The following is a 27,803-nucleotide window of genomic DNA, read 5'->3' on the forward strand; positions in this document are numbered from 1 at the left end:
CTCTGTGTGTCCACTCCCTCCCCTTCTCCTGTCCACAGACCTGTCCAGCTGTTCATTTCACCCCGAATGCTTCCGGTAGTAAAATGATCCGAGATTCGAATCAAAGATCCGGATCTCTTCAATGATCCGATTCGAATCATCCGGATCATTGAAAAGATCCAAACTTCCCATCTCTAGTTCCAGTCCTCAGGAGCGCATGCGTAGCTGCAAACTCTCAGTAGGTCTTGTGGGCAGCGGGTACGAGCAGAGGGCGTGCACATCCGCAGGGCTGCAGAGGATGCCGCCTAGCAGCCGGCATTGTCAGTGGATGTGTGCGCTGATGTCTTTGTGTCTCGCTGCAGAGGAGTGGAGCAGCCGGCGTGTTCTTTTGTCTACTTCCCTGTTGTGGGCAGCCCCATCGCCGGCTGCTCCCGGTGCCGCTGCGATCGGTGATGCCCGCTGGCCGCCTGCCTCGCCCAGCCTAGCAGAGGGCACTTCCAGGGGGCAGCGGAGAAGTTTCCCCGTTCTCTTGGCTCGGCCGGGGTAAGATGAAGGATCTGAAGAGGTATATGACAGAAGGGCTGCTGCAGTTCACCATCTTGCTGAGCCTGGTCGGGGTGAGGGTGGATTTGGATTCTTACCTGCCGCCCATCCGGGAGATCATCCTGGGGAGCAGCTCTGCCTATTCTCCGATCCCCTTCCACGGCTCCAGCCTGCACCCCAAGAGCCCGGACCTGGACTCCTTCTTCACTGCCCGGAGGCTGCTGGACGAGGTGAGGGCGCTGGGGGACCCCCGCATCCCCCGCACGGAGGTCAGCGCCTGGCTGGTGCATGCGGTGTCCGGGGATGCTCTGCTCAGCGCAGGACCAGAGGAGGAGGACAGCAGCAGCACTACTAATACCCCCAGTGACAGTGAGGGCCCCAATCAGCCACCTGAGCGGAGCTGCGGGGTACAGGCCAGCCATGCTGCCCCATCCCAGCCTCACAGTGCCACAGGAGCCAGCCCCAGCACTGCAGACTATACCAAAGAGGTAACTGACTCCATCATCACTTTGTATGCAGCACCTGCTAACTCTGGGGGAAGCCTGACAACTATGGCATACTTATTATAGATCCAGCCTCATGCCCTGTGCCCAGGCCATGCTCTGACACACTGGCATGGGTATGGGGACACTCCTTCACTTGGTGAACACAAGCTGTGCTGCTCTTATGGGCATGGCTCACTCCGCAGCACATGTAAGGCCCTTTTCACACTTGGAATTTCAAAATGCCATCACAGTTGCCACAGTTTGTGATCATCAGAAATCGCAATCGCGTCACAATCGCCACTGTGTGAATATTTCACAGGATTGCATGTCCTGCAGCGCTTTGCTGATCGACAGCGATCAGCAAAACGCGGGCTGAAATCACTCGAGTGTGAATGGGGCCAAAGTCTCACCCACTAGGGCAGAGGCAGGTGCCCTGGGGAACCCAATTGAGGTTCAGCAGGTTAAAAGAAAATAGTTTTAATTGGTAGCGCTGGAAAGAGGTCAGAAACTTTCTCTACTAAGAGCTGACATACAGTATACAATGTATGCTTAATCTGGGGAACAATAAACGTGTCCCTGGTAGCAAATTGATTTGGAAATATCCAACATTTTATCACGTTTACTTGGCCTCATCTAGATCCTATAGATGGATTTCAGCAGGTTTCCAATCAACAATGCAGTACAATGCAATTCAGTTGTCAATTGCCACTGCTTCTCACACTTTCGATAAAAGAATGGCTTTTTCAATCAATGTATAAGCTATCTTTCAGTTGAAACCAATGACTGAATGTATAATCTATTAAGAACATTGATTGTTTATGGAGACCATAAGAACAACCCTACACCTTCCTTTATACATCCCAGCGGTGGGCATCACCTTGCAGCTGTGAAGGTTTCCATATGTGTTTGAATCTTATTACATTTCAGATTGGCTAATTTTACCAATTTATGTTAAGTTTGCATGTCAAAGTAACTGTATGTTTTGTATGAAATCAAAATAGGCCTACAGACTCTTATCCTCCTGATCTGAATCCCACAGAACCTGTATATAAGGTATAGATGAATGATCACATTTATCCGTCAAGACCAAGGCTATTTACTTGTCTATTTGGTATCTGCATTCTGAAACAGAACTGTAGATATCTCAGAGGACAAAAGTCAGTCAGCGTTGGTTTGACCTCATGTAGAAACACAGCATGTGCCTCTAGTACAGTGTACCACGCCCTGTTCATTTCTCTCCTTATTATAATATACGTTCGGAAGAGAGGACAGCCACAACCCATCTGATCAGACTGGTCTGATGGAGATCCTCCCAGCTATACATGACAAACAAACAAAAACCTATTGTTAGTATAATCGTATCCCCAGACTGTGGCCTTAGATTACATTGAACTGAAGATTATTACAGTGACGGTTTCAGTGGAATGAGGTGATGGTTCACGGCTGGTACGACTCCCACACCCCCCTGAAGCATGCTTTGTTGATTTCCTTTAAGCACTGGGTGTCGGACCTTATGTGAACTGGAAGTTTCAGTTTCTCAGGTGTTGCGACACATGTGAAACTTCAGAAAAATCTTATGAAATCTTTGGCTGAGCAATGAAGCCAGGTGAGGAGATTCATGCCCTCGGAGGTTTCTGTAGAAATGAGGTGAAAACACAAGCTCATCTCCTCCACTTCTTTAGGACAAATTGATGCAAGCAGGTGTGCTCAACATCTGTTTTCTTACACAAGTGCTGAGTCCTGTGGCTCTGAGCTGTGTTTCCCAATCTGTAGGATGTGTTCTTGGGAGGTGACTCTACAAGGGTCTTGGTTTCTCGACATCCTTGCTTTAGGGTCAGTTTTGTTGGTAGACATCAAGGGAGCATGAAAATGCTTCTGTGGGTTTATCTAGGTTCTCCAAAACAAGTTTGTCGTCTTAAAACAGAAGGTATTTGCAATTATTCAGGTTGGAGTGAGCTCCTAGGAGTTTTGGTTCACCATGAGCTTGCTGGGCTAAATCTAGGTTCTAATGAACATTTGGATTGGCAGTGCAGCTGGGTGACATAAGGCAATTTCTAATGATCCAAACAGTTCTCAGACATCATAGTGGTTGAAATGGTAGCACACACCAGGAATAGTTGTGATACAGCTAGGCCTGGTTTTCACTTATGATTTTCAGGGTGGTTAGCCACAGTCTGGAAGCCACTTAATAGCCAAGGTAGGAAAATTCAATACAGTTGAATAGGCCTCCTCACTATGGGGGTTAAGGGTAGGCATGAATAGCCACCATCAGGAAACCTTGACATGTAGGGCTCAATTCAGTAAACGGTGCTAACCCAGTTAGCACGCCTAAAGGCTTTGGGCATGCTAGGGTGCTAAGTAGTTAGCACATACAAACTACTTAGCACCGTAGTTAGCACATACAAACTACTTAGCACCGTAGTTAGCACATACAAACTACTTAGCACCGTAGTTAGCACATACAAACTACTTAGCACCGAAGTTAGCACATACAAACTACTTAGCACCGAAGTTAGCACATACAAACTACTTAGCACCGTAGTTAGCACATACAAACTACTTAGCACCGTAGTTAGCACGTACAAACTACTTAGCACCGTAGTTAGCACATACAAACTACTTAGCACCGAAGTTAGCACATACAAACTACTTAGCACCGAAGTTAGCACATACAAACTACTTAGCACCGTAGTTAGCACATACAAACTACTTAGCACCGTAGTTAGCACATACAAACTACTTAGCACCGAAGTTAGCACATACAAACTACTTAGCACCGTAGTTAGCACATACAAACTACTTAGCACCGTAGTTAGCACATACAAACTACTTAGCACCGTAGTTAGCACATACAAACTACTTAGCACCGAAGTTAGCACATACAAACTACTTAGCACCGAAGTTAGCACATACAAACTACTTAGCACCGTAGTTAGCACATACAAACTACTTAGCACCGTAGTTAGCACATACAAACTACTTAGCACCGTAGTTAGCACATGCAAACTACTTAGCACCGTAGTTAGCACATGCAAACTACTTAGCACCGTAGTTAGCACATGCAAACTACTTAGCACCGTAGTTAGCACATGCAAACTACTTAGCACCGTAGTTAGCACATGCAAACTACTTAGCACCGTAGTTAGCACATGCAAACTACTTAGCACCGTAGTTAGCACATGCAAACTACTTAGCACCGTAGTTAGCACATGCAAACTACTTAGCACCGTAGTTAGCACATGCAAACTACTTAGCACCGTAGTTAGCACATGCAAACTACTTAGCACCGTAGTTAGCACATGCAAACTACTTAGCACCGTAGTTAGCACATGCAAACTACTTAGCACCGTAGTTAGCACATGCAAACTACTTAGCACCGTAGTTAGCACATGCAAACTACTTAGCACCGTAGTTAGCACATGCAAACTACTTAGCACCGTAGTTAGCACATGCAAACTACTACTTAGCACCGTGCTAACTAGGGTGCTAAGCTCCATGATTAGATACCCCTGGTCTTGCTAATTATGATCTTGTAAAAGATAGAATATTTGGAAATTTAAATTCAATCTGAGCTCTATATATTATGTGACGATCATTATATTATTGTTAACAATACCTCTCATCTTCCACAGTGATAATTGATGCTGAAGCTACTGTTGGAAAAGTTAGGAGGCGCACTGCTACACTGCATATTCTGTCATATGTTCCTTTTCTTTGTTGAATAAACACTGATTTTTTTTTTTCTTAAACTAGGGTGCTAAGTAGTTTACATGTGCTAACTACTTAGCACGTGCAAAGCATGTTAGCACATGCAAAGTGGCTTTTCACTGGCGTGCTAACACTTAGGCCTAATGCACACCAAAACCGCTAGCAGATCCACAAAACGCTAGCGGTTTTGGGTACGGATGACAGAAATTAGTCCCAGTGCACACCGGGTGGATCTTGATGCGATCCGCCGGGTGTTCACCGCGGCCGCATCCGCATGGCTAATGTATCTCTATGGGCTGGTGCACACCAGTGGTTTGAGGTTTTTAGCAAACCGCAAACGTGCAGCAAGAGGCACGTTTGCGGCTTGCTAAAAACCTCAAACTGCCGGTATGCACCAGCCCATAGAGATACATTAGCCATGCGGATTTTTAGGTGGATCAGCTCGGTTTGCACTGGGCCTATGCACCCTTTTCTGAATCAAGCACGTAGTCTTCACAAGCGATAGGAGGAGGTGGTTCTGTAGGTTTGTTGCTTTTATTGAAAGCGTTGAAATGGCTAACCATGTGTTTGTAATGGCTTGTACAGTGCAACTTGCCACTTGGAAATTTACCTAAACGGTTTGTAGCTAAACACCTGAATTGGCTGCCTCAATACCAGTGGTGTAGCAATAGGTGATGCAGAGGTTGTGACTGCAGCGGAGCCTCTGGCCCAAGGGACATACTTATGGCCCTTTTCCAGTCCACACACACATATTGTGTGTTACGAACAGTCAACCCGCTATGATGTCAGGCATTCCCTGTGCATGCGCTGAGTTATGGGAGCATACCTAAAGACTAGGAACTTCCTGCAAAATGTATTTGACTGCCCCATAGTTGAATACAAGGGAAAGGAGATCATGGGGAACAGGAATGAGGCTGGAAGAAACCAGGAACACAGGGGGGTAAGTAATCCTAAGGGCCCTTTTACACTTAATCAGTTGGTATGCGTTAGTGTGCGTTAGTGTGTGTTAGTATGTGTTAGTGTGTGTTGGTATGCGTTTTTTCCATAGCAGTGCATTGGGAAAAAGATTTCAGTTAAACGCGTTAAGTGTGAAAGGTGCCATAGGAAAACATGGGCATTACTTTGAAAATCAGTTTTCTTTCAGTTATAACTGAGAGCAACTGATTAAGTTTAAAAGGACCCTAACAGGGATGGGCCACTATACTTAGTTTTCATTTTACATTTCACTTCAGGTTTTAAGTTTTGATTACGCACCATGTAAGTATTAACCAAGTCTTTTATAAGGCCAGTCTTTAGCAAGGCCACTGGTTGACTGGTTTAGAACCAACACATGTGATCAATTTTTAATCCCCTTCTTAAATTCTAATTTCATTTAATGCCCAATGTAACCTAAGAGCCAAAGCACTTGGTAATTTTCTTAACATTGTACTACTGAGAGATGTACCGGTAATCCCTTACTGGAAATAACTGTCTATGAAACAAAAGTGCGTTTGAGGTTTAGGTACAAGTGTCTTTTATTGGAAATTGAAAGGGCAGTAAGAGTAAAGCTGCTTCTGAGCAGCCCTAGGCCTCTTTCACACTGGCAGCTGGACTACGCGTTTCTTGGGAAGTTCAGCCTCCCATCTGCTAGACACTAAGCCTCTTTCTGCATCCAGTTTAATGTAACCGAATGGCAGCATTTCTAATGCCACGCATGTTTGCACTTGTGGTGCGGTTATTCACCAGCAGTAAAATGCAGCATGTCGAGCCTTCAGCCTCCTGTGCGGAAACAGGTCTTACTGTTCCTAGATTAGCATATCGACAATCATTTGGTGCTTCACTGTGTTTCAGTTGTGCCCCTCATGAGTTGCGTGTGATGTCCCTGCAGACATCACATTGGGGAAACGGCCAGGAGAACCCATGCTGCTCTCCACCCACCCCCTTCCTGCACCAATGACTACCAGGTTGATAGTCCACCTTGGATCATCACCTGCTAAAAGTAAGGGAACACCTATGTATCGGTGGTGATGCAACTGAATGCTGACATGCTAGACAGGCTAAGCACAACTGTACCCACTCGTACTCGAGGAGGGGGTGTGACAGAGAGGGTTAATTTACTTGTATGGCTGCCTCTTGCAGCAGCTCTCCATGCTGCACTCCATCCTCCTGATACGTCTCACTTCACCAGTGGAAAGCTGTGAAGCAGGAAGTGTTGGGAGGGTGGAGCACCGCAGCAAGAGGATGTCTTACATGTAAATTACCTCTTTGCCACTCCCCTCTTCCAACACAAGTGGGTACAGTTTGACTTCTTGCAAAACTGTTCTCGCTTATCCCTAGTCAAAGTGAGCCAGGACTATCCAGGTTCTGTAGCGCGTGTGATGGGATTTTCAAAATGAAGTGACAGAAAAACAGCTGCAGCAGATTAGAGGGAGAGATTTTTAATGCTTTACCAAAAGGAGAATGTTAAAAAAAAGCAGGCGGCTGAGCCAGGGATTTAAGATTAAATTCTTTCTTGCTCATGATCCTAATTTGCTGGTTCCAACCTGTTCATGCTTATCTGCTGCATTGTCTTGTGTTGTGTCATTTGAGAATTATACTGAGATTATCAATATTACTTGATCCATTTTTTTCTGTGCCTCCTGATCTTTTACTGGAGGTCTATCAGGAGCTTTCTGCAGACCTAGGGATCTTTGTGTACAGAAGCTATGCCAAATAAAGCACCCCCAGACTTCCTTTAGACCGGGGGGGTGTCAAACTCGATTACAAAGTGGGCCGAATGAGCTCTGGGACTATATCGCGGGACATCCTCAATGTGTAGTGGCCACCTTTCTCCCTTATAAAGTTCCCTGGTGTCTAATAGCCCTCCTCCATCCCCTATACAGTTCCCTGATATTTACTGGTCCTCCCTCATCTATACAGTTTCCTGGTGTCTAGTGGTCCCCCTCCCTTTCCTATACGGTTCCCTAGTATGTATCTAGTGCTTTCCCACTCCCATATGGCTTCCCTGGTGATCTAGGGCTTACCCTCCAATATAGCTTCTCTTGTGGCCTAGAGTGGGCCAAACATAAAGTGGGGAAACCACCCGAGGGCCAACTCTGATGGCTCCAAGGGCCAGATTTGGCCCACGGGCTGGAGTTTGACATGTATGCTTTAAGGCAGCCATACACTGGTCGATGTGCCATCAGATCGACCAGCTAAAAGATCCCTATCTGATCGAATCTGATCAGATAGGGATCGTATGGCTGCCTTTACTGCAAACAGATTGTGAATCGATTTCAGCCTGAAACCGATCACAATCTGTTCAGCTGCTCCTGCCGCCTGTCCTCCCCCCGCACATACATTACCTGACGCTGGCTCCCGGGCATCTTCTCCACGCTGCACCGCTCTGTTCTTGCTCCATCTCGGCGCTTCCTGTGTCACTCCGTGACCAGGAAGTTCAAAAAGAGCGCCCTCTATTTGAACTTCCTGGGTCACTGCTGTGACCTAGGAAGCGCCGGGATGGAGCGGGTGCAGCGCTGAGAAGATGCGGAGAAGACGCCCGGGAGCCAGCGTCAGGTAATGTATTTTTCATCGGATCGGCCGCCGCTAGCGACGCGCACTTTACCCGCGGGCGATCGAGGGTAATTTCCCGCACGGCGCGATCGACGGACCGATCCGATTTCGGGAGGAAATCGGATCGTCGGCGGCGTTTACCGCGAACGATTGGCAGCAGATTCGATCCCAGGATCGAATCTGCTGTCGAAACGGCCGGGAATCGGGCCAGTGTATGGCCACCTTTAGACATATATTCTTTTTAAAGTGGGCCATACAGTTGATCAGCTGTAGCCTGATGTGAAGACAGCAAACTTAATTGTCAATACATTACAGCAGAAATGTATCGACCATTGATTGAACTAAAAACATTGTACTGCACAATGTGGCCACCAATCCTGGCCTGCCCCCTACCATGTAGATTTGCCAACCTGTTCCACCAGACTTCCAAACAATAAACTGATAAAATCAATTGAAGGTTAATCGATGGAATACTTTGGGGCAATAGATGAATGTCCGATTCCATCAAAGGGATCCAGTTGGCTGGAAATCATTAAAAAAAATGGTTTCCAGCCAATTCGTTACTTTTTCTCCAATCTGATGATGTTTAGGGCCTGGCTAAGCTAGCTCAGTATTGGCACGCAGTGATGAGTCAGGAGAGGGATATTGGGAGGAGTTTATTTACATAATTTCTGTCTGTGTCATTAAAGGTACATACACACGTCAGATTTTTCCAGACGACCGGTCGTTTGAACGTCAAATCGAGCGTGTGTACAAACGGTCGTTCAGCAGATAAGACTGTATTTGACCCGATCCAGCAAGCGGATCCCTCAAAACAGCGTTATCAGCTGAACGACCGTTTGTACACACGCCGGATTTGACGTCCAAAAAACCGGTCGTCTGGAAAAATCCGACGTGTGTATGTACCTTTACCCACTTTGTTACATTCCTGCGTATATAGTACATGCTTCCAGATACAGTAATTTTTCCATTGTTTTAAAAATGAGGTATTAAAAAGAACACGAAGTGAGGGAAATGCAGAGGCTGCCATCTTCATTCCTTTATAAATAATGCCAGTTGCCTGACTCCCATGCTAAAACTCAGCCTCTTATACGTTAAAGGAGTCATCAAGCAAATAATAGTACCCAGAGAACTACTTACCTGGGGCTTCCTCCAGCTGCTATGTCCTTCGCTGCAGCTCTGTTCTCCACCGCTGACTTCCGGTCCCCAACGGTGCCTCGCCACGTGTCCTCTACTGCGCCTGCGAGGTACGCTCTGGACCACATGGAGGTGATTGACAGCCGCCGCTCATGGGGCCAGCGGCAGAGAGCGGAGCTGCAGTGAGGGACATAGCAGCTGCTAGGGGCTGGAGGAAGCCCTGGGTAAGTAGTTCTCTGGCTACTATTACTTGCTTGATGACTCCTTTAAGTCACTGGCCCACAATAATCATGCAGATCAGAGGCTTTGACTCTGGTGGGACTCCACTGACTGCATGCTTATTGTAGATGTGTGACTCAAACCACTAAAACCTCAGCATATCAGCCTGGCAACTGGCATGCTTTATAATAGAATGAAGATGGCAGTCCTCTTACTTTAGGCTTTCTTTAAAGAGGAACAATAACCAAGGTGGAATTTCATCCCAAATCAGTAGCTGATACCCCCTTTCCCATGAGAAATCTTTACCTTTGCTTGAATATATCATCAGGGGAGTATGTATGGCTGATATTGTGGTGAAACCCCTCCCACAGTGGGATGTCATGACCATGGTTCTGACAGTTTGCTGTCTGTGAACCTCGTTGCATTGTGGGGAATAATGGCTTTTTCCAACTGCCTAGCCAGCAATATCTCCCTCTGTGCATTGAACTCTCAGTAACGAGCATTCAACACAGATCACCTGACAGGACTAAAGATGTCACCACCAGTGATACATTTCAGAATGTATATTAGGGGGAGGAAAGATTTTATAATGGTAAGTGAATATTGTGAAAAATAAACAATTTTATTCATTATTTTTACTACAGTTCCTCTGTTTAATGGTGCCCATACACGATACAATAAAAACTTTTGATTTTCCCGTTTATTCGATCTAAATGTACGAATTGAATAAAAGTTGAAAATCTTTTTTTATTCGCACGATTATCCCATTTTTTCGGGAAAAATGATCGGACATGCTGGAAAAATCTTTATATTCGATCTAACAGAATAATCAAACTAAATTATCTAATTGAAAAATTGTACCATCTATGGCCACCTTAAGGCTGATGGGTGTGTAACTGTTAGATTTGAAACAATATAACCATATACAGTATAACTGTTCCTTTACAATTTCACTCTTTACTACAGCAACAATATTTCACCTCAGTAAAGAAACTTCACCAAAAACCAATGCAGTCCAGTAAACCTCTAATACTCTGCTGGCTCCTGACTCCTAGTGATGCCAGTGGAAAGGAACAAAGAGTTCTCGCTAGCTCCTAGCTTGTACTTCCTGCCTCATGAATTATACATTATTTATTTACATTATTTTCTCTACCATGTTTGCGAATACCAACTTTAGATTAGGCTTGATTATTATAGCCCTGGAAGAAAACGGCTTAATGCTATTTGTTCTAACAGCCATAATGGGTCATTAAAGTGGAACATTTTTAATATGACATTTATTACTAATTTTCCTTTCATCTTTGTATCGCTGTAAAGGAAAAAGCATAGTTAATGAGCGATGACAGAAAATTGCAGCAAAACAGGAGGCTGAATAGAGAGCAGTCAATGTTCATTTACTTTATTGAATAGTCTTAGACCTTTTTATGGAGGCGAAATCTGGTGATTCACTTCTGCACAAGTACATTTCCTGGAGGTACAAATGGGGTTTTAAAGTCATGTTACCTGGGTGATGCTGGAGTCATGTGACTGAGGGGTTTCACCTCACTTCCTGTACTCTATGACCTTGTCACTGGGAAAGGAAGCGAACATAAGGGCTAATTCACATGCAAAATCAGAGGCGCTGTAAAATCGCCGGTATTAGATTGTATGGTGCTTTTAATTGCTGTAGCAAATACTAGCAAAAACACAGATCGTTTTCTACAGCGTTTGGCAATCTGTAGTGGGCCCCAGGCCTTAACGTCACACCTACCAGAGGCTGGCAATGTGAACGGATTTCAGCATTACCATTGATTTCTATAGGTAACCTTTTCCTGGTGGTCTCTTAGCTGTTCAAACCAGTTAGGAAAACGCTTATGTGAATGAGCCAAGAATCTCCTCAATTCAAACACTAAAAAATAATCTGACAGTGGTTCTAGCTAGACAATCAATAATGTGTTTTTGGTTTCTGAGGTCTGGGCTATGACCACTAGCCTTATGCTGGGTACACACGATGCGTTTCCGCGTTCGATGCGCCGCTCGATTCGCGTCAATTCGATTTCTGAAATGTCCTATACGCGTTTCGATGGATCGTTAGGTCGATTTGCCATACTTTACATGGCATTCGGCTTAAAAATAATCGAAATGCGCTTGGAAATGCTCGGAAATAATGGAATCGAGCGGCGCATTCGACGCGGAAACGCATCGTGTGTACCCAGCATTAAAGAGAAACCGTGACCAAGAATTGAACTTCATCCCATTCAGTAGCTGATACCCCCTTTTTACATGAGAAATCTATTCCTTTTCACAAACGGATCATCAGGGGGCGCTGTATGGCTGATATTGTGGTGAAACCCCTCCCACAGTGTGATGTCAGGACCATGGTATTCCTGGCAGTTTCCTGTCTGTGAACCGTGTTGCATTGTGGGAAATAGCTTTTTTCAGCTGTTTCCAACTGCCAAAAAAGCAAGCAGCTGCTACATCACCTGCCAGCAGTAAAAATGTTACCATGTGATAAATGTCAGAATGTAAATCAGGGATTTAAAAGCTTTTACAATGGGCAAAAACTGACTAAATCATTTATACATTATTATTGTAAAAATGAAGCACTTTTTTATTACATTATTTTCACTGGAGTTCCTCTTTAAAGAGATGTCTCCCTGTTACTAAAATCTCCATATTGCAAACAGACAAATGTCTGGAGATTTTAGTGAGGAGGTGGAAAAGTCACAAAAATCGCATCTCTCGATCTTGAGCGATTTAAAATTGCTCCGCCTCTTTCTTCAGGAGCATGCAATAGTGACTGACTGGAAACCAGTGCAGCTGATGGCTATTTCCTCTAGTATGTTTGGCTGCTCAGTCTGGGGTCACACATACTGACATTAGACTGTTCACCAATCCAGTCAGTTGATCAGTTTGGTAACTGTCAGGTGGTTTTCCAGAAAGGCCACAAAGGCCCAATTCGCTGGCATGTTGTGCTCAAAGGGTGAGAAGGACATGGAAAAAATGTGTTGCAGCATATTGAAGAGGGATACACGTAAAAAAGGGCGCCTGGAAATGTAGACACCGGGTGAAGCTGCTCGTAGAATATCTGCAATACTGCCAATATTCTACTACTAAGCGCTGGATAATGCAGACAGTAGAATATTGGTAACTTTACTGATCTACTACCACTACCTAACCTTCTAACACAAACCCTCCAATACCTACGTCTAACACTAACTTACCTAACCTAGCCTGACTCCGACCTGCCCCTACCCACTCCTAACGCTCTTCACCCCTCCCAGCTACGGCTAACACTTGTACCCAATAACTTGGTGTTTCCGCCTATTTTTCCATTGCAAGTGGTATTTTCAATCAGCAAGGTGCAGAGACGGGTGAACAGCGATTGAATTCCCCTGGTTTTATCCTGATGCAGAGCTGACAGTCAGGTCTCTGCTACAAGCAGAAATCATACCATCCACTCCTATAAATTTAATTTGGAAGTATAAAACTCTTTAAGCTGTGGCTTTGCGTTATGCCGGGAAATCCCATTTGCCTGCTTTCTTTTCTTAGCGTTAATCACATCTGTTCAGTAAGAAATAAGATTTCACTGAAATGTCAGACACTTCCATTCTGTGCAGAATCCATGTAATCCTCCTAGTCTGAGAGGCTTTCTTCCTGGTAAGTCCCTGGAAGGCCAGACTCTCTTCAGGAGGCCAGAGGCTGAGGTCTTCAGGGAAGTGCAGTGAAAAAAATGAAAAGAATCTGCCCTGCTGAACTGAGCTTATCTACTTTCAGCCAAGGGGATTTCCACAGAGCAATACTTCTGAGCTTTCACTTTTACTTTGCTCAGCATGCTGTGGTGACTGTAACACGTGGACTTTACCCCATGTACTCTATTATCATTTATGACTAAAAAAGTCTAATCATTCACATGCTGGTAAAGTGTACAGTTATTGTTCACATAAAACAAACACAATTTTTGTTTGCATAGAAAAGGTAATCAAACTAATTCCAAATCGGCCCCATTAAAACATAACTTAAAGGGAACCTTAACTGGGGCATCTACCAGCCCCTTGCAGCCGCCCTGTGCCTGCACCGTCACTCATGGCTCCTCTGGTCCCGCGCCCTGCTAGCTAGTTTCGTTTTTGCTGACTGAGTCGGCGGGCCGCCATGCGTACCTTTGCATGCATTCCTGCTGGTGCAGGAAGCTATGGCGGACATCAACACGTACAGTTTTACGCGTTAAAGGTGCAATGCGTAAAAATGTACAAAGTGCAACGCGTAAAATGTATGTGTTAATGTCCGTGATAACTTCCTGTATTAGTGGGAATGCGTGCAAAGGTACACATGGCGGCCCACCGACTCCAAGTCGGCAAAAACGAAACTAGCGGGGGACCAGAGGAGCCATGAGTGACTGCGAGGGCACAGGATGGCTGCACGGGGCTGGTAGATGCCCCAGGTAAGGGAAACTCATTTTTTAATTTTTTTTTCTATAGTTAAGATTGCTTTTAAAAGTGGCCATACACCTATAGATTTGCATCAGATTCGACCATCACATTTCCATCAGATGCCTCTCAAGTTGAATCTGACAGGAATCTATCTGATGTGTGCCACACACTAGGAACAGATTTCCAATAGGTTTCAGAATGAAATCTATTGGAAATCTATCTAAATGCATTATTGGACCATTAGATCCAATGCAACTCTATGGACCATCGATCTGCTGCCAGCAGCAGATTGACCCAAATCTTCCATCCTGTCTGATAGATCAAATCGATCAAAATCGGCCACAAATCGATCAATCATTAGATTTCAAAGAATCGATTTCTGGTCAATCGATCGTTTCTATAGAATCGATCGATCAATTGATGGCTGAAATCAACCAGTGTATGGGCCCCTTCAGGATGGTCAATGTGATGCAAATAATTTTGTGTTGATGCATTATGCAAATTTTGTATGCAAAATAGTTCTCAAGCGCTGCAGTGTAAATGCTCCCATAGGGAGCCACTGCACAAGTTTGAAAGTTAAGGTGAACCTGAACTCTTGCACAGGTCACAAGGAAAGCATAGAGAAATGCACCCTGTATGTACATAGAGAGTTTAGCCTGTCTACTTCCCCCATATCTGGGACTAATCACATGTTGTAATTTGATCCCTCAGCTGTGTCAGCTGACTGCCATGGCAGAGAGCTGATTTGTAAACACAGGATGTTGACTATGTCTGCTTCCATGAAAGCGGGAAGTAGACAAACTGCAGATTTGTATCAGCTGTAAAAAAGAAATGTTTTTCTTTAAAGGTTATTATGATGTTGCTTATCTTTTAGAGCAGAGATGAAGTTCTGAGTTCAGGTCCGCTTTAAATGAAGATATTTTTCTAACTTTGCTCATCCATTATGCAGAGCATCTCCCTGCTGAAGTTGCTTGAAAAATCAATATGACCGTCCTTCCTGTTACTCCTTCCATTGTCAGCAGATCGGACATCTGGATTCAGTGCTGTCAGCTCAGTATCCGGTGCTAACTATTACCACTAGGGATTGTGGGAAGAGTATTCCTGTGAGCAGCAGGGGACATCAGCCACTCCCAGTATGCCTGCTGTTAGGAGAGCGCCGCAGCAGGGCTAGAAACACAATGTGTGATACTACTTGGCTGGACTGAACAGTAAGTAGTGTCCAAAATCCTCCACATCCCATTATCCCCTACAGAGGTAGTGAGGGAGGAGCTGGGAGGAGTTACCAGCCAATCTTTTCCTGTGAACACAATGAGTAGAACCCGCCCACTTCCTCCCTGTGCTTCACAGAGTAAAGGTAAGAGCTGGGAGGGGCCAGGTGATGGATCTGTCTAGAGCAGGGGTCCCCAACCTTTCCCGGCCCGGGGACCACTTTCTGACCAAATTTTTTCCCGGGGACCGCCGCGGGGGGAGTGGACGTTGGGTGCGCATCCTAGTGGACAGTGGAGCGGGTTACCGGGGGGGGGGTTACGGGTCTGGGTGCTGGCGAGGGTGCAGTGGCATAGCTAGCATAGTTACCCCAGTATAGGGAGTTTAGTTGCCCCAGTATAGCCTTTATTGTGCCCCAGTATAGTGCCCCAGTGTAGCCAGCATAGTGCCCCAGTGTAGCCAGCATAGTGCCCCAGTATAGCCAGTATAGTGCCCCAGTATAGCCAAAATAGTGCCCCAGTATAGCCAGAATAGTGCCCCAGTATAGCCAGAATAGTGCCCCAGGATAGCGCCCCGGTATAGCCAGGTGGTGGTCCCCGCCGCTGTTATTACCTTAACAGCGGCCACTCTCCCCTCTTCGGCGCGTGTATTTATTCAAGCAGCGTATCTCCCGGCTGCTCTGTGTGATGCGACAGGAAGCAGGGCAGCGGCTTCCTGTAGCGGCGATATGTATCGCCGTTACTATGGTAACCGAGCCCTTCTTCCTGCGCATCACACAGAGCAGCCGGGAGATACGCTGCTTGAATAAATACATGCGCTGGAGAGGGGAGAGCGGCCGCTGCTAAGGTAATAACAGCGGCGGCCGCGGGGAGGCGGGTTGAAGAGGACAGTCCTGCGGCCCAACTGGAAGCGTCCAGTGGGCCGCGGACCACAGGTTGGGGATCCCCTCTCTAGAGGAATGAACTCCCTCTCCTGGCTGCCCTAAATTTTGTGCATAGATCTCTGGGTCATGTGACTGATGATAACAAAGGGAATATCACCAGAATGGCTGCATGGTATATGAAAGTTGTATCGTAATGGCATAGTTCTGTATTCACCTTTTAGACCAATTGTACACCTGGCTGGTTCCTGTGCGATGCCCTGCCCCCTTTGCATTGCACCACAACGCACAAACCGACAGTCATATGATCCCTGCGGCAGAGTGTGCTGATAGGGTCATATGCATAGCGCCGCCCCATGCCCAGTGATGCACTCCCTGCTGGACAGGAAGTATGTCACTGGAATTCCCATGTTTCCCCGTCGTATTCCTGTCCTGCACTCCACAGCACCGCCAACACATTTACTTTTTTTGCTTCACTCGTTGACTTGCATTACTTCCGTCTTCGCTGCAGAAGTCCGATGGTAAGGCACTTTTGGCTTTGCGGCGGCTCAGAGGCCGGTCGGGCACTTCCGCTGCAACACGGTTCGGTAAGTGTGCTAGGCCCCATTGCCTTGCATTGCCGTTGTTACCTTGCGGTAAAACAGGGTAACGCAACACGGAGTTCCAATTCAGGTGTAAAAGGAGCCTTAATGACCATGAAAAATCCAGGACGATGATCTAGAATTTTAATAAACCTCACATAAGCACTGCTGATGGTTTAGGACTGACATACATCTAATAAAGGTGTGTGTAAATTTAGGCGCTGAAAGAAGTTAGTAATAAAATATCTGTAACATTATCGATATTTTACCATCACATTCCCTAAGGCCTCTTTCACACTATACACATACCGTGTGCACTTTGTGCGACACACATGAACATTAGAAGTGCACTGTCTGACGTTCAGACGTATGCGCTGCTCAGCAGTGTGACGTGATATTGCATTGCTGCATGCATTTCCTCTAAAACGCAGCACTGACCCATTCACTGTAGTGAATAGGATCAGCAGTGCAGTGCAGATTTTGTGCGTTTGTTTGCATTATGTTCTGAATGCACCGCCATCTGCGTTACCGAATGTGAATGAGGCCTTACATAGTAGAATATTAGTAACATTGCTGATGGCCTACTATCGATTCACCTGACCTCCTCTCATATTAACCCTCCACTGTCTACACCTAATACTTTCGCCCCACCACCTATTTTTAAAGAGGAACTGTAGTGGGAATAACGTAATGAAAAAAAGTGCTTAATCTTTACAATATTCATGTATAAATGATTTAGTTGGGAGTTTGCCTGTTGTAAAATCTTTCCTCTCCCTGACTTCCATTCTGAAATGTATAACATGGCGACATCTTTACTGCAGGCAGGTGATGTTTGTGGAAGGAGAAGCTGCTTTTTTGGCAGTTGGAAACAGCGGTTATTTCCCAGAATGCAACAAGCCTGCTTCTCATGATGATTTGATGCGATGGGGTATCGGGTGAGTTTTTCAGTGTATCAAAATAGAGGAAGCTGACAATTCTGAGGGCTTTCATGCATCCCTTTAGATGTGTAAATCTGTATTCTAGCATACAGAAGAGCTCCCCCTGGTGGCTGCAGCACATCCTAAAGGGATAACTGGGATGCACAGGACAGATAACCTCCGCATGATACACGCAGCTCCCTGCCCGCTGACCTGCTCCACGCTGGTAAGTGACACTTGCTGAGCAGGGCTTAGTGAATTGAGGTAATTGTAGCTGCTGCTTCTGGGCAGCGGAGCTCTAGTAGAAGCGACTGCTCACAGCGCCATCTTGGCCACGCCCCCGTAGCTGCTGCTTCTGCACTGCAACACTGCCAGGAGTTCAGCTACACTATAGCCTAACTCTGGCATCCATTCTCCCCCACATTCAATGGCAGGAGTTCGGCACCGATGACATTCCAGCCACTGTGGCATGCAGGGTGGCCAATTTAACCAATTAGTTGGAACTGTGGCACACAAGCAATGTCGTCTTCAGCAACATAATTACTAAATGGAACAGTGCCAGCAGCATTCCTGCTAGCCATTTAGCTCTAGTGAGGCATTTAAATTCCAAAAGTGATTGCATGCAGGTTATTCCCACTGGTGAGTGTTCCCACAGGGAATGTTCTGTGCACACCTGGGCTGCAAACCATCAGGCCAAAGGAACACTATCGATTAACGTGTTTTTTTTTTTAACCTGGGATTGAGAGAGTTCCTAAAGTGCTGGTAAATAATGAGGTATACAATTCACTTATCTCTTTTGTTTAATGTATCAAATTCCTTTCATTCTGCACTGAGGGCGATTCTGCTCTATTCTGATGGGCCAGTAGTGAAACATGAGGGGAGGGGGAATTCCCGCATACTACATCTGTTAACCCTGTGTGTAGCTTTGTGTGCGAGAGAAAGCTCTCAGCAGCTGCAGCTGCCTGTTCTGTGTCGCTGAACTCTCTTCAGAGAGTAACAATAACAACAATAACAATAATATTTATATAGCGCTTTTCTCCCTGGGGACTCAAAGCGCTGTGACCCTGCATTATGCAGTCTCAAAGGCTAGGGAAAAGAGGTGAGTTTTTAGCCTTTTTTTAAAGCTGTCCAGAGAAGGAGCCTCTCGTACTGATTGTGGAAGTGAGTTCCATAGAGTAGGGGCTGCATAGGAAAAGGCCCGAGCACCAAATGTTAAGTGTATCCTGGGAATAACCAGCTTCATCTTGTTGGCAGAGCGGAGGGTGCGTGGAGGGGCATAAAGTTCCAATAGATCCGCTATGTATTTGGGTCCCATGTGGTGTAGAGCCTTGAATGTCAGCAGGCAGATCTTAAAATTGATTCTCCATTTTACTGGCAACCAGTGAAGAGTTTGCAGTACTGGGGTGATGTGTGAGCTGCGGGGGGCATTGGCTAGGAGTCTGGCTGCAGCATTCTGTACTAGCTGTAAGGGGCGCAGAACCTTATCTGTAGATCCGATGAACAGGGCGTTGCAGTAGTCTAGGCGGGAGGATACAAATGCGTGAACCAGGGCAGGTAGGTCTTCAGCTGGGATAAGGTGTTTTATTTTCGCTATATTTCTTAGATGGAAGAAGGAAGACTTGACGACAGCTGATACCTGCTGTCTGAGTTTTAGATTTCCATCCAGGATCACCCCAAGGTTTCGCACAGAGTCTTTATACTGCACAGTATCTCCCCCAATTGCTAGTTTGAGGTGGTGAGCGTTTTGAACTTTATCCATCATGTGTGGACCACCTACCACCAACACCTCTGTTTTGTCAGAGTTCAGCCTCAGCCAGCTGGTGTTCATCCAATTTTGTAAATCCACTAGACACGCATTTATGGATGCTGATGGGTCTTGGGTGCCAGGCTTGAAGGACAGATACAGTTGTGTGTCATCTGCATAACAATGGTATCCTAAACCATAGTTCTGGATTATTTTGCCCAGTGGGAGCATGTAGACTGCAAAGAGTAATGGTGATAGTACAGAACCCTGTGGAACTCCATAGGCAAGTGGCACTGGATTAGAGTAGTGTGTGCTTAGACATACTTGCTGTGTCCTGCCAGATAGGAAGGTCTGAAACCAGCTAAGAACAGTACCCCTTAGGCCACAGTAATTCTTCAGTCGCTGGATTAGTATTTCATGGTCCACAGTATCAAATGCTGCTGACAAGTCAAGAAGAGTCAGAATTGAGCAATCACCCTTGTCCCTTGCAGTAAGTAGATCATTCATTACTCGGACTAATGCTGTTTTAGTGCTGTGCCTTTTCCTGAATCCTGACTGAAAAGTATCAAAGATGTTGTTATCTGTAAGCCTGGCTTCTAGCTGGTTGGCGACTGCTTTCTCGATAACTTTTGATAGGAATGGTAAGTTCGCCACAGGTCTGTAGTTGGTTACAGAATCAGGATCTAGTTATGGTTTCTTCAGGAGGGGTTTTATGATTGCTTTCTTTAGTTCTTCTGGGAAAAGTCCACTTTGCAAGGAGCACTGAGTGATTTTGTGAAGTGCTGGCCTGAACAGCGCTGGGCACTGCATTAAGGATCCAGTTGGGCCAGGATCCAGGTCGCAGGTAGTGGGGCGGAGACTTTGAATGAGAATTCCAAAATCTTCTACACTCAGAGTGTCAAAGACTTGCCATGGTGGTACGGTAGTAGGCATATGCAACGTCCAGTGGTCAATTGATGTTGTTGGTGTAATGCTGTCACGGATGCTAGACACCTTGTTTGTGAAGAAGGCAGAGAATTCTTCACACCTTTCCCTGGAGTATGTGGTTGGGGCTTTTAGGCAGGAAGGATTGCAGAGTGATTCCACTGTGTGGAAGAGTTGAGCAGCTCTGTTGTTGGCTGTAGATATTTTGTGCGAGATAAAGTCTGATTTTTTTTCTTGGTTATTGCTTGTTGGTATTGTCTGAGGTGTTGAACTAGGCTAGATTTGTGCTCCCCAGTCCCTGATTTACGCCACTGTCTTTCTAGTCTGCGCCCTTTCTTTTTTAGATCCATGATGGTTTTGTCAAACCAATTAGCTTTCTGCTTTTTGGTTGCTGATTTGGTGCGCCATGGGGCAATACTGTCAAGTGTTTCATATATCGTGTTGTTGTACTGGGTTACTAGAGAGTTTAGGTCCATTTGACTGTGGAGCAGATTTGTAAAATCCAGGTTGGCAGTTATCCTCTCCGGTGTTAATTTACTCAGGGGACGGGTTTTCTAGAGTAGAGGAAATGTAACTTGTTATAAACATTTGTAATTGTCCGTGACACCACAGCTTTTCATACGTTTTTTGCTTTCAGAGAAAAATACTCTGTAGTGTGATATGCAGAAAACACTGGCTGTGCATTGAAGCTGACACCCCCACTGCAAGTGATTTGTTCCAATAGAACTAAATCTTACACACAATGAATTACAGCTTTTGCATGTGATATTTAACATGAAAAGTAGGAAAATGTTTACACAGCTAGTTAGACATTATTTTTACATTGTCCTTTTAGAACACTTTGAGTATTGATGGTGTTCCTTTAAGGAATATTGATCATTTTACTGCCTTGCACCACTAGGATTTCAGTCATAAATCTGAAACCTGACTGCTGGCTTCATACCACTCAATACACTATGAAGCTATGCAGCCATTGATTGCTTGCAGCCTCCTCCCCCACCGTACACACATGTCCATGCTTCACTAAAAAAAACAGCATCTCCAGAAAACTATTCAATCAAGTATTATCAAGAAAGACCCTAATTTTTTAATTGCATTCAATTTGTTTTTTATTGGATTGCATAGTGTATGGTAGCCTCTAGTGTGCACCACAACTGGCTTGGCTTAAAGTGGACCTGAACTTTTGCACAGGACAGAAGGAAAATGTATAGAAATGTACCCTGTATGTATTTAGAGAGTTTAGCCTGTCTAATTCCCTCTCATCTGTGACTAATTGCCATTGTAATTTGATCTCTCAGCTGTATCCGCTCAGAAATCTCCTCCGCCCCGGCAGAGCAGCTAATTTGTAAACAGGATGTTAGCAATATGTCTGCTTCCATGAATGCAGGAAGTATGAATCTTTAAAGATTATTATGCTGCTGCTTATCTTTTAGAGTAGAGAGGAAGTTCTGAGTTCAGGTCCCCTTTAGAGGGAAGTGACAACGTCAGCTAAGGCCATCATGGCATGGAAGCTGGATATCCCCTCAACCTATTAGGAAAAAGTAACGCTTACATCCTCTTATCCAGGGTATTTCCACTTCCAGCCGATCACTATTTGTTCACAGCTGAATTCCATGCAAACAGGATGTGCACATCAGCTGGTTCACAGGGGGACAGTACTGCTGCCGGTTTGTTGGTGTCCCAGGAATAATTACAGGAGAAAGGGCATGATCTCACTGACAGAAGGAATGCCACAGTGCAATAACATCATATGGAAACCATAATCTGTGATACTTGTATGTAGGATGCAGTCACCCTTATACAGTGAAAGCAAGGCTGCCCAGTAAGGCAAGGCCCAAGTGTTGTAGAGGAAAGTCAAACAAGAGACGTTGCTTTTACTTTGACATGAGAAATTTTCTGTAAAAATTCAACAATTTTGGGATCCTCTAGTAGATTCAGTAGATGCACATGATGAAATACTATAGTGATCTCTGTAATGTGAATGGCACATACATGGGGAGGGGCGGGGGAGATTGTTGCACGACATGGAGGGAACAATGCACGCCATTTATGAGGGTTCCTACGCAGATCATGAGTCAGATAATGGCCAAATCAGAGTACCGTTATGCCATTGTTGCTACGGATGCAAAATTTGTCCCCTGCTAAGAACTTTCTAATTGTATTCCATAGAGACAATAGCTGTTTAGGACAACAATTTTATGCCTGTAAAGCTATGCGCACACTATTTGTATTTAATTATTTTATTTTTTTTAGTGCCTCAAAACAATTTGTGATCTTGGGTGACAATTTGGTTACAGATGCCCTTTGATGTAAGTGATTTAAATTTCAGTGATCAAGGAGTTGCATAGTACTTGCCCAACCCAGTATTGTGGCTCCCCCTCTGCAAGGGACAAAACGTGCACAGGAGAGAGCGAAGCAGTTTGTCTGTACAAAACCATTAGCTAAAATATGACTTAAAATTCTGACAGGCAATTGTTTTGGACTGCAAAGCTCTCAACATCTGAACATAGGATAAGTAGACATTGAGTCATTGACTCCTGACTGCAATATCTACCAATTATGACATCTAGACCAGGGCTGTGGAGTCGGATCAATTTTTGGGTACCTAGAGTCTGTGGTTTCATAATCTGAGGAGTTGAAGACTGATGATTTTTGTACCTATTCCACATCCCTGATCTAGACTATGCCTGATTTCTGCTGATCTTCCAAGTATAGCTGACCTTTCTCCAGGGCTGTGGATTTGAAGAGTCGGAGTCAGGGCAATTTTGGGCACCCGGAGTTGGAGTCTGAGTCATTGATTTCATAAACTGAGGAGTCTGAGTCAGGAGTCAGATGATTTTTGTACAAAATCCACAGCCCTGTTAAGTATTAGACTAAGGAGTCTGAGTCGAAGAGTCGGAGTCTGAGCCATTTTGGGTACCCGGAGTTGGAGTCGTGGTTTCATAAAACTGAGCAGTTGGAGTCGGAAGATTTTTGTACCAACTCCACAGCCCTGCCTTTCTCCATACGGTAGATACACACGTACAATTAACAGCCAGATTATGAGTTCATCTCAATCCACCCTATTGAGTGTATGGCCAGATTTAGAGAAACTTTTTTGATGCTTTCACAAAGTATTTTCTTTCTTCATTTGTAATTGTGGAGATGTTAAATTACACCAGTCAGTTCCTGGAGGGAAATAAACAGTCATGCTTTGCTTCTTCATAGGAACACAGAATCTGTTCTATGACTTCATGAAGTAGACTGTTCATACATTAGGCTAAGGTGAAACCTGTCACTCATACTGCTAGTGTAGTAGCTGTCATTTGGAATTTCTAGAATACCTGTATATACTCACATATAAGTATAAGCCGAGGTACCCACTTTTCCCTGAGAAAGTGATTTGCTTACATATAAGCCCCCTCCCCAGTATAGCCCCCTCCACAGTAGCATGATGTGCCAGTACAAGTCAGCACCCCTCCCCATAGCCAGATGTGCCACAAGGATGATAGTTGTGTCTCAAGATGCCACTAGATGGGGTGATAGATATGAGACAGAGAATGCCACAAAGGAAAAATCCCCAATCATTGCACCGCTGACACGTTGCTGGCACACTCCACTCCACAAGCCAGGGGACACAGGTAGTCTTGAGCAGCGCACTTTGCACACCTCACTAGTGCAAGATCTTCAGGCTCACTAGTGCAAGATCCTTACGCTCCTCTGCCAGTAACAAAGCCTGCTCCACCATCAATTCTGCTCAAATAACTCGTGTATAACCCGAGGGGGTAACTTTTTAGCACATTTTTTTTTGTGCTGAAAAATTAGGCTTATATGCGAGTATATACAGTAGTTTATAGAAGATCTTTGTTGCTAGAAAGAAAGCACTCAAGTCAGAGAAATGGGACAGGGACAAAACGGTATATTAAAGTGGACCTGAACTCAGAACTTCCTCTCTGCTCTAAAAGATACAGAACCGCATAATAACCAAACAAAAACATTTCTCTGTTACAGCTGATGCATTCCTAAAATAAATCTGCGCTGTTTTTACTTCCTGATTCATGGATGCAGACATATTAACATTGTGTGCCTTCAAATGAGCTTATTTGCCGTGTCATGTGACATGGGCGTGATTAGTCACAGATGAGGGGGCATTTAACATGCTAAACTCTCTAAATACATAAAGGGTGCATTTTTCTGTTTTCCCTTTGTCCTATGCAAGAGTTCAGTTCCACTTTAAACCAGGGCTGTGGAGGCGGAGTCGAGGAGTCGGAGCAATTTTGGGCACCCGGAGTTGGAGTCAGAGTCGTGGTTTCATAAACTGAGGAGTCGGATGATTTTTGTACAAAATCCACAGCCCTGTTAAGTATTAGACTATGGAGTCGGAGTTGGAGCCATTTTGGGTACCCGGAGTCGGAGTTGGAGTCGTGGTTTCATAAACTGAGGAGTCTGAAGATTTTTGTTCCGACTCCACAGCCCTGGTTTAAACCTGAATCATGGATTTATCAAGTGTCTGTTTGACTGGACTGGACTTCCTGGTTTGGTTACCCAGCTATACTCGCTTCTGCCACACCTCCTGCATTGTGACCCTCCTCCACCTACCCCTGACTCTTATTCTATGCTGGCCATGTTGGACCATTGGCAATGTCATTGGCTGTGCTCTGCACTAAAGCTGAGGTCAAGCAAACGTCAAATGGGTGGAGAGAGATATGGTAGCCAAGTCTATGATCATATTCTCAGAACAACCTTATCCCAACAATGATATTCCATGGTATTGTTCAGCAAATTGACTGATTGAAGAGGACTGACATTGGATTGGGCCTTATAACAAAGGGAAACAGCTGTGCATTGGCCAGGCTGCTGCTATTGGCATTTTTGGGCATGCTTTGAACTAGTAAAGTATTCCAAAGATCACTTCAGCAGTTCATGTTTGTTTTGTCTTCTACTGTGAAATGTGTTTAGCCCACAGTTTCTGGTAGTGCACACACTTGTCTGTTCTGGATTACCTCCAGAGTAGCGCACAGTGGCGTAGTGGTTAGCACAAGCCGACTTGCAGCACTCGGTCCCTGGTTCGAATCCCAGCCAGGGCACTACCTGCACGGAGTTTGTATGTTCTCCCCTTGTCTGTGTGGGTTTCCCCCAGGCACTCCAGTTTCCTCCCACATCCCAAAAACATACAGATAAGTTAATTGACGTTCCCCTAAAATTGTCCCTAGACTACAGTACATACACTACATGATACATTCATAGACCTATGACTATAGTAGGGATAAGATTGTGAGCCCCTCTGAGGGGCAGTTAAGTGACAATATACTCTGTACAGCTCAGCCACATCTAGTAAGTTCTGGCCTTTTAATATGAACCTAACAAAGTATGGATGCGCAGACCTTTTGGGGCCACTTGTAAAACACCTTACAATTTTTAGGAATGTGCTTGTTGTTATTGGTTGTTGTGAGATGACGATGGGAAGTAGAAGTGGACAGTGCTAATATTTCCTAGTAGAGGACACAGCTATGTTGGACTGGTAAGGACTTCTTTAGCAGTTCACAAGTGAGCATAAATGTGTAAACAAAATTAGCTTATCCATTTGATCAACAATGTTTTTTAGTTGCTGACCACAAGCAGTGGCTCTGTAAGGTGTATCAGCATTGTCTTACGTAAGGTAGCGGTTTTAGGTTTGACTTGTGACGTATATATATGAAGGCAGAGGGATTAGCCAGCTGTGATGGATGTTGTGTGGTAACCCACAGCAAGAGGAATGAGGTAGCAAAGGAATACAGGTTACTCAGTCGATGTGGTGTTTCATGTTCATAAAGCTGACACTCGGCATAAAACTGGGGCAAACACTTCCCTATTTAGAAACCACGCATCTTCTCATAGGACTTTTCTTTGTGTTGATGTATGGGATCCTCGTCTTATGCCAGCTTTAGCCACACTGGCTATAAATAATGAAGGTCACCCATATTGTGGGACTACATCCAGCTTCCAGCTAGGAATCCGCACTTTATTCCACTGACTGACTGACAAGGAAAGCCCTGAGAATCCCCCCATGAGGAGATGGACTAGTCCAAAACCTGTCATTTGTGTAAGATTTTTAACTGCTTACTTTTTTTTTTTTTTTTTTTTTTTTTTTTTTTTGCTGCAGTGGTCCATTAAGCATACAATGGTCAAAGAAAAGCAAGTACAGCTGGCATATCTGCAATGGTCAGATAATAGGATTGTGGATTAATCGTATTTAATTACTGAAATTAATCAGCATGGTCAGCATGGAAGAAGGCTGCCTGGTTCATATAGCAACAGATGTATAGATTAGTAGTAGATTTGTAAACATCTACATAGACTTCCACCTTGCCCATCTGGATATTAGGTCAGATTTAAGCAGGAATCTCATCCAATGTATGATCTAATTACTAACCGCACGCCCCCCTGGCATGATCATTTGGCAAAAGAATAGTTTCTTTTCAGTGTTCAGATACAAATGCTATTGCTGGGTAGGGGGCAACAAAACTTAAAGAAAACCTGAACTGAAAATTAAAAGTCAAAATAAGCATGCACAAGTCATACTTACCTCCCGTGCAGTCTACTCATCAATCTTTCTCCTCTCCCGCATCCTGTTTGTCCACTGTGATCGACAGAATTCTCCGTCCTCCATTTTGAAAATGACCATTACCCCTATAACAGCTACATGGCCAGCACACTGTTAAACTGTAACATTGCCCACTTGAGCCATCGGGAAACATGGACATTACCGGGCACATCAGTTGTCCACTCGGCTATAACTGACAGCAACTGATTTATAACTAAGAGCAACTGATATATTTCAGATCTGACAAAATATTGTCAGAACTGGAAGGGATCATTGTCAGAAGCAAATGGTGAGCTTCTGAGAGGGACTGATGGCAAGGTAACTATATAATGTTCATTTGAAGTTACCTCATGTGTTTATTTTAAATAATTTTACTCGGTACAGGTTCCCTTTAAGTGACACCTGAAGTGAGAGGGATATGGAGGCTGCCATATTTATTTATTTTCCTTTTTAACAATACAAGTTACCTGGCGCCTTGCTGATCTTTGATGCATCAATGGTGTCCGAATCACACACCTAACACTTATATGCAGCTACTCCAGTCTGACTTCAACAAGAAACACTATGGGCTTGTTCACACTAGGGGCGCTTTGAATTTTTTTTTTTAAGCGTAGCGTTTTTAAAAAGTGCTTTAAAAGCGCTTGTGCAGTGAATGTCAATGTGAGTGTTCTCACATGAGCGATGAGCTTTCTTTCCAATCACAATTGCGGGTCATTTTCAGAGCATTTGCCCTTTAATGGAAGGTATAGCGCTTGGATAAGCGATTTTTGTGAGCGCTTTTCATTACAAAGTACATTAAAAAGACACTGAAGCCAGGTTAAATTCCCTTTTTTAACTTGTATTTATGTTCATCATTATAACCCAAGCTAAATCGCTGCTATCCCACGGCAAAACGAGGGGTTAATACCTCCCAAATCCCCTCTGTTCAGTCCGGGGAGCGCTTCCTGAATGAGGCAGAGCTAATGGCTGTAGCTCTGC

At 44.8% G+C, this 27,803-nt stretch overlaps 1 protein-coding gene across 1 annotated transcript in view; it reads left to right on the plus strand.

Moving 5' to 3' along the window:
* Positions 1–255: 255 nt before the first annotated feature.
* NFE2L3 (NFE2 like bZIP transcription factor 3) overlaps positions 256–27,803 on the plus strand; it is a 60,066-nt gene continuing 32,518 nt past the window's right edge. The window contains exon 1 of the mRNA XM_068236041.1: positions 256–1,010. Within this exon, the coding sequence (XP_068092142.1) occupies positions 528–1,010 (483 nt within the window). The 5' untranslated portion in view covers positions 256–527. The remainder of the gene's footprint in view (positions 1,011–27,803) is intronic.

The sequence above is a fragment of the Hyperolius riggenbachi genome, chromosome 5 (genome assembly GCF_040937935.1).
Source record: "Hyperolius riggenbachi isolate aHypRig1 chromosome 5, aHypRig1.pri, whole genome shotgun sequence".
NCBI lineage: Eukaryota > Metazoa > Chordata > Amphibia > Anura > Hyperoliidae > Hyperolius > Hyperolius riggenbachi.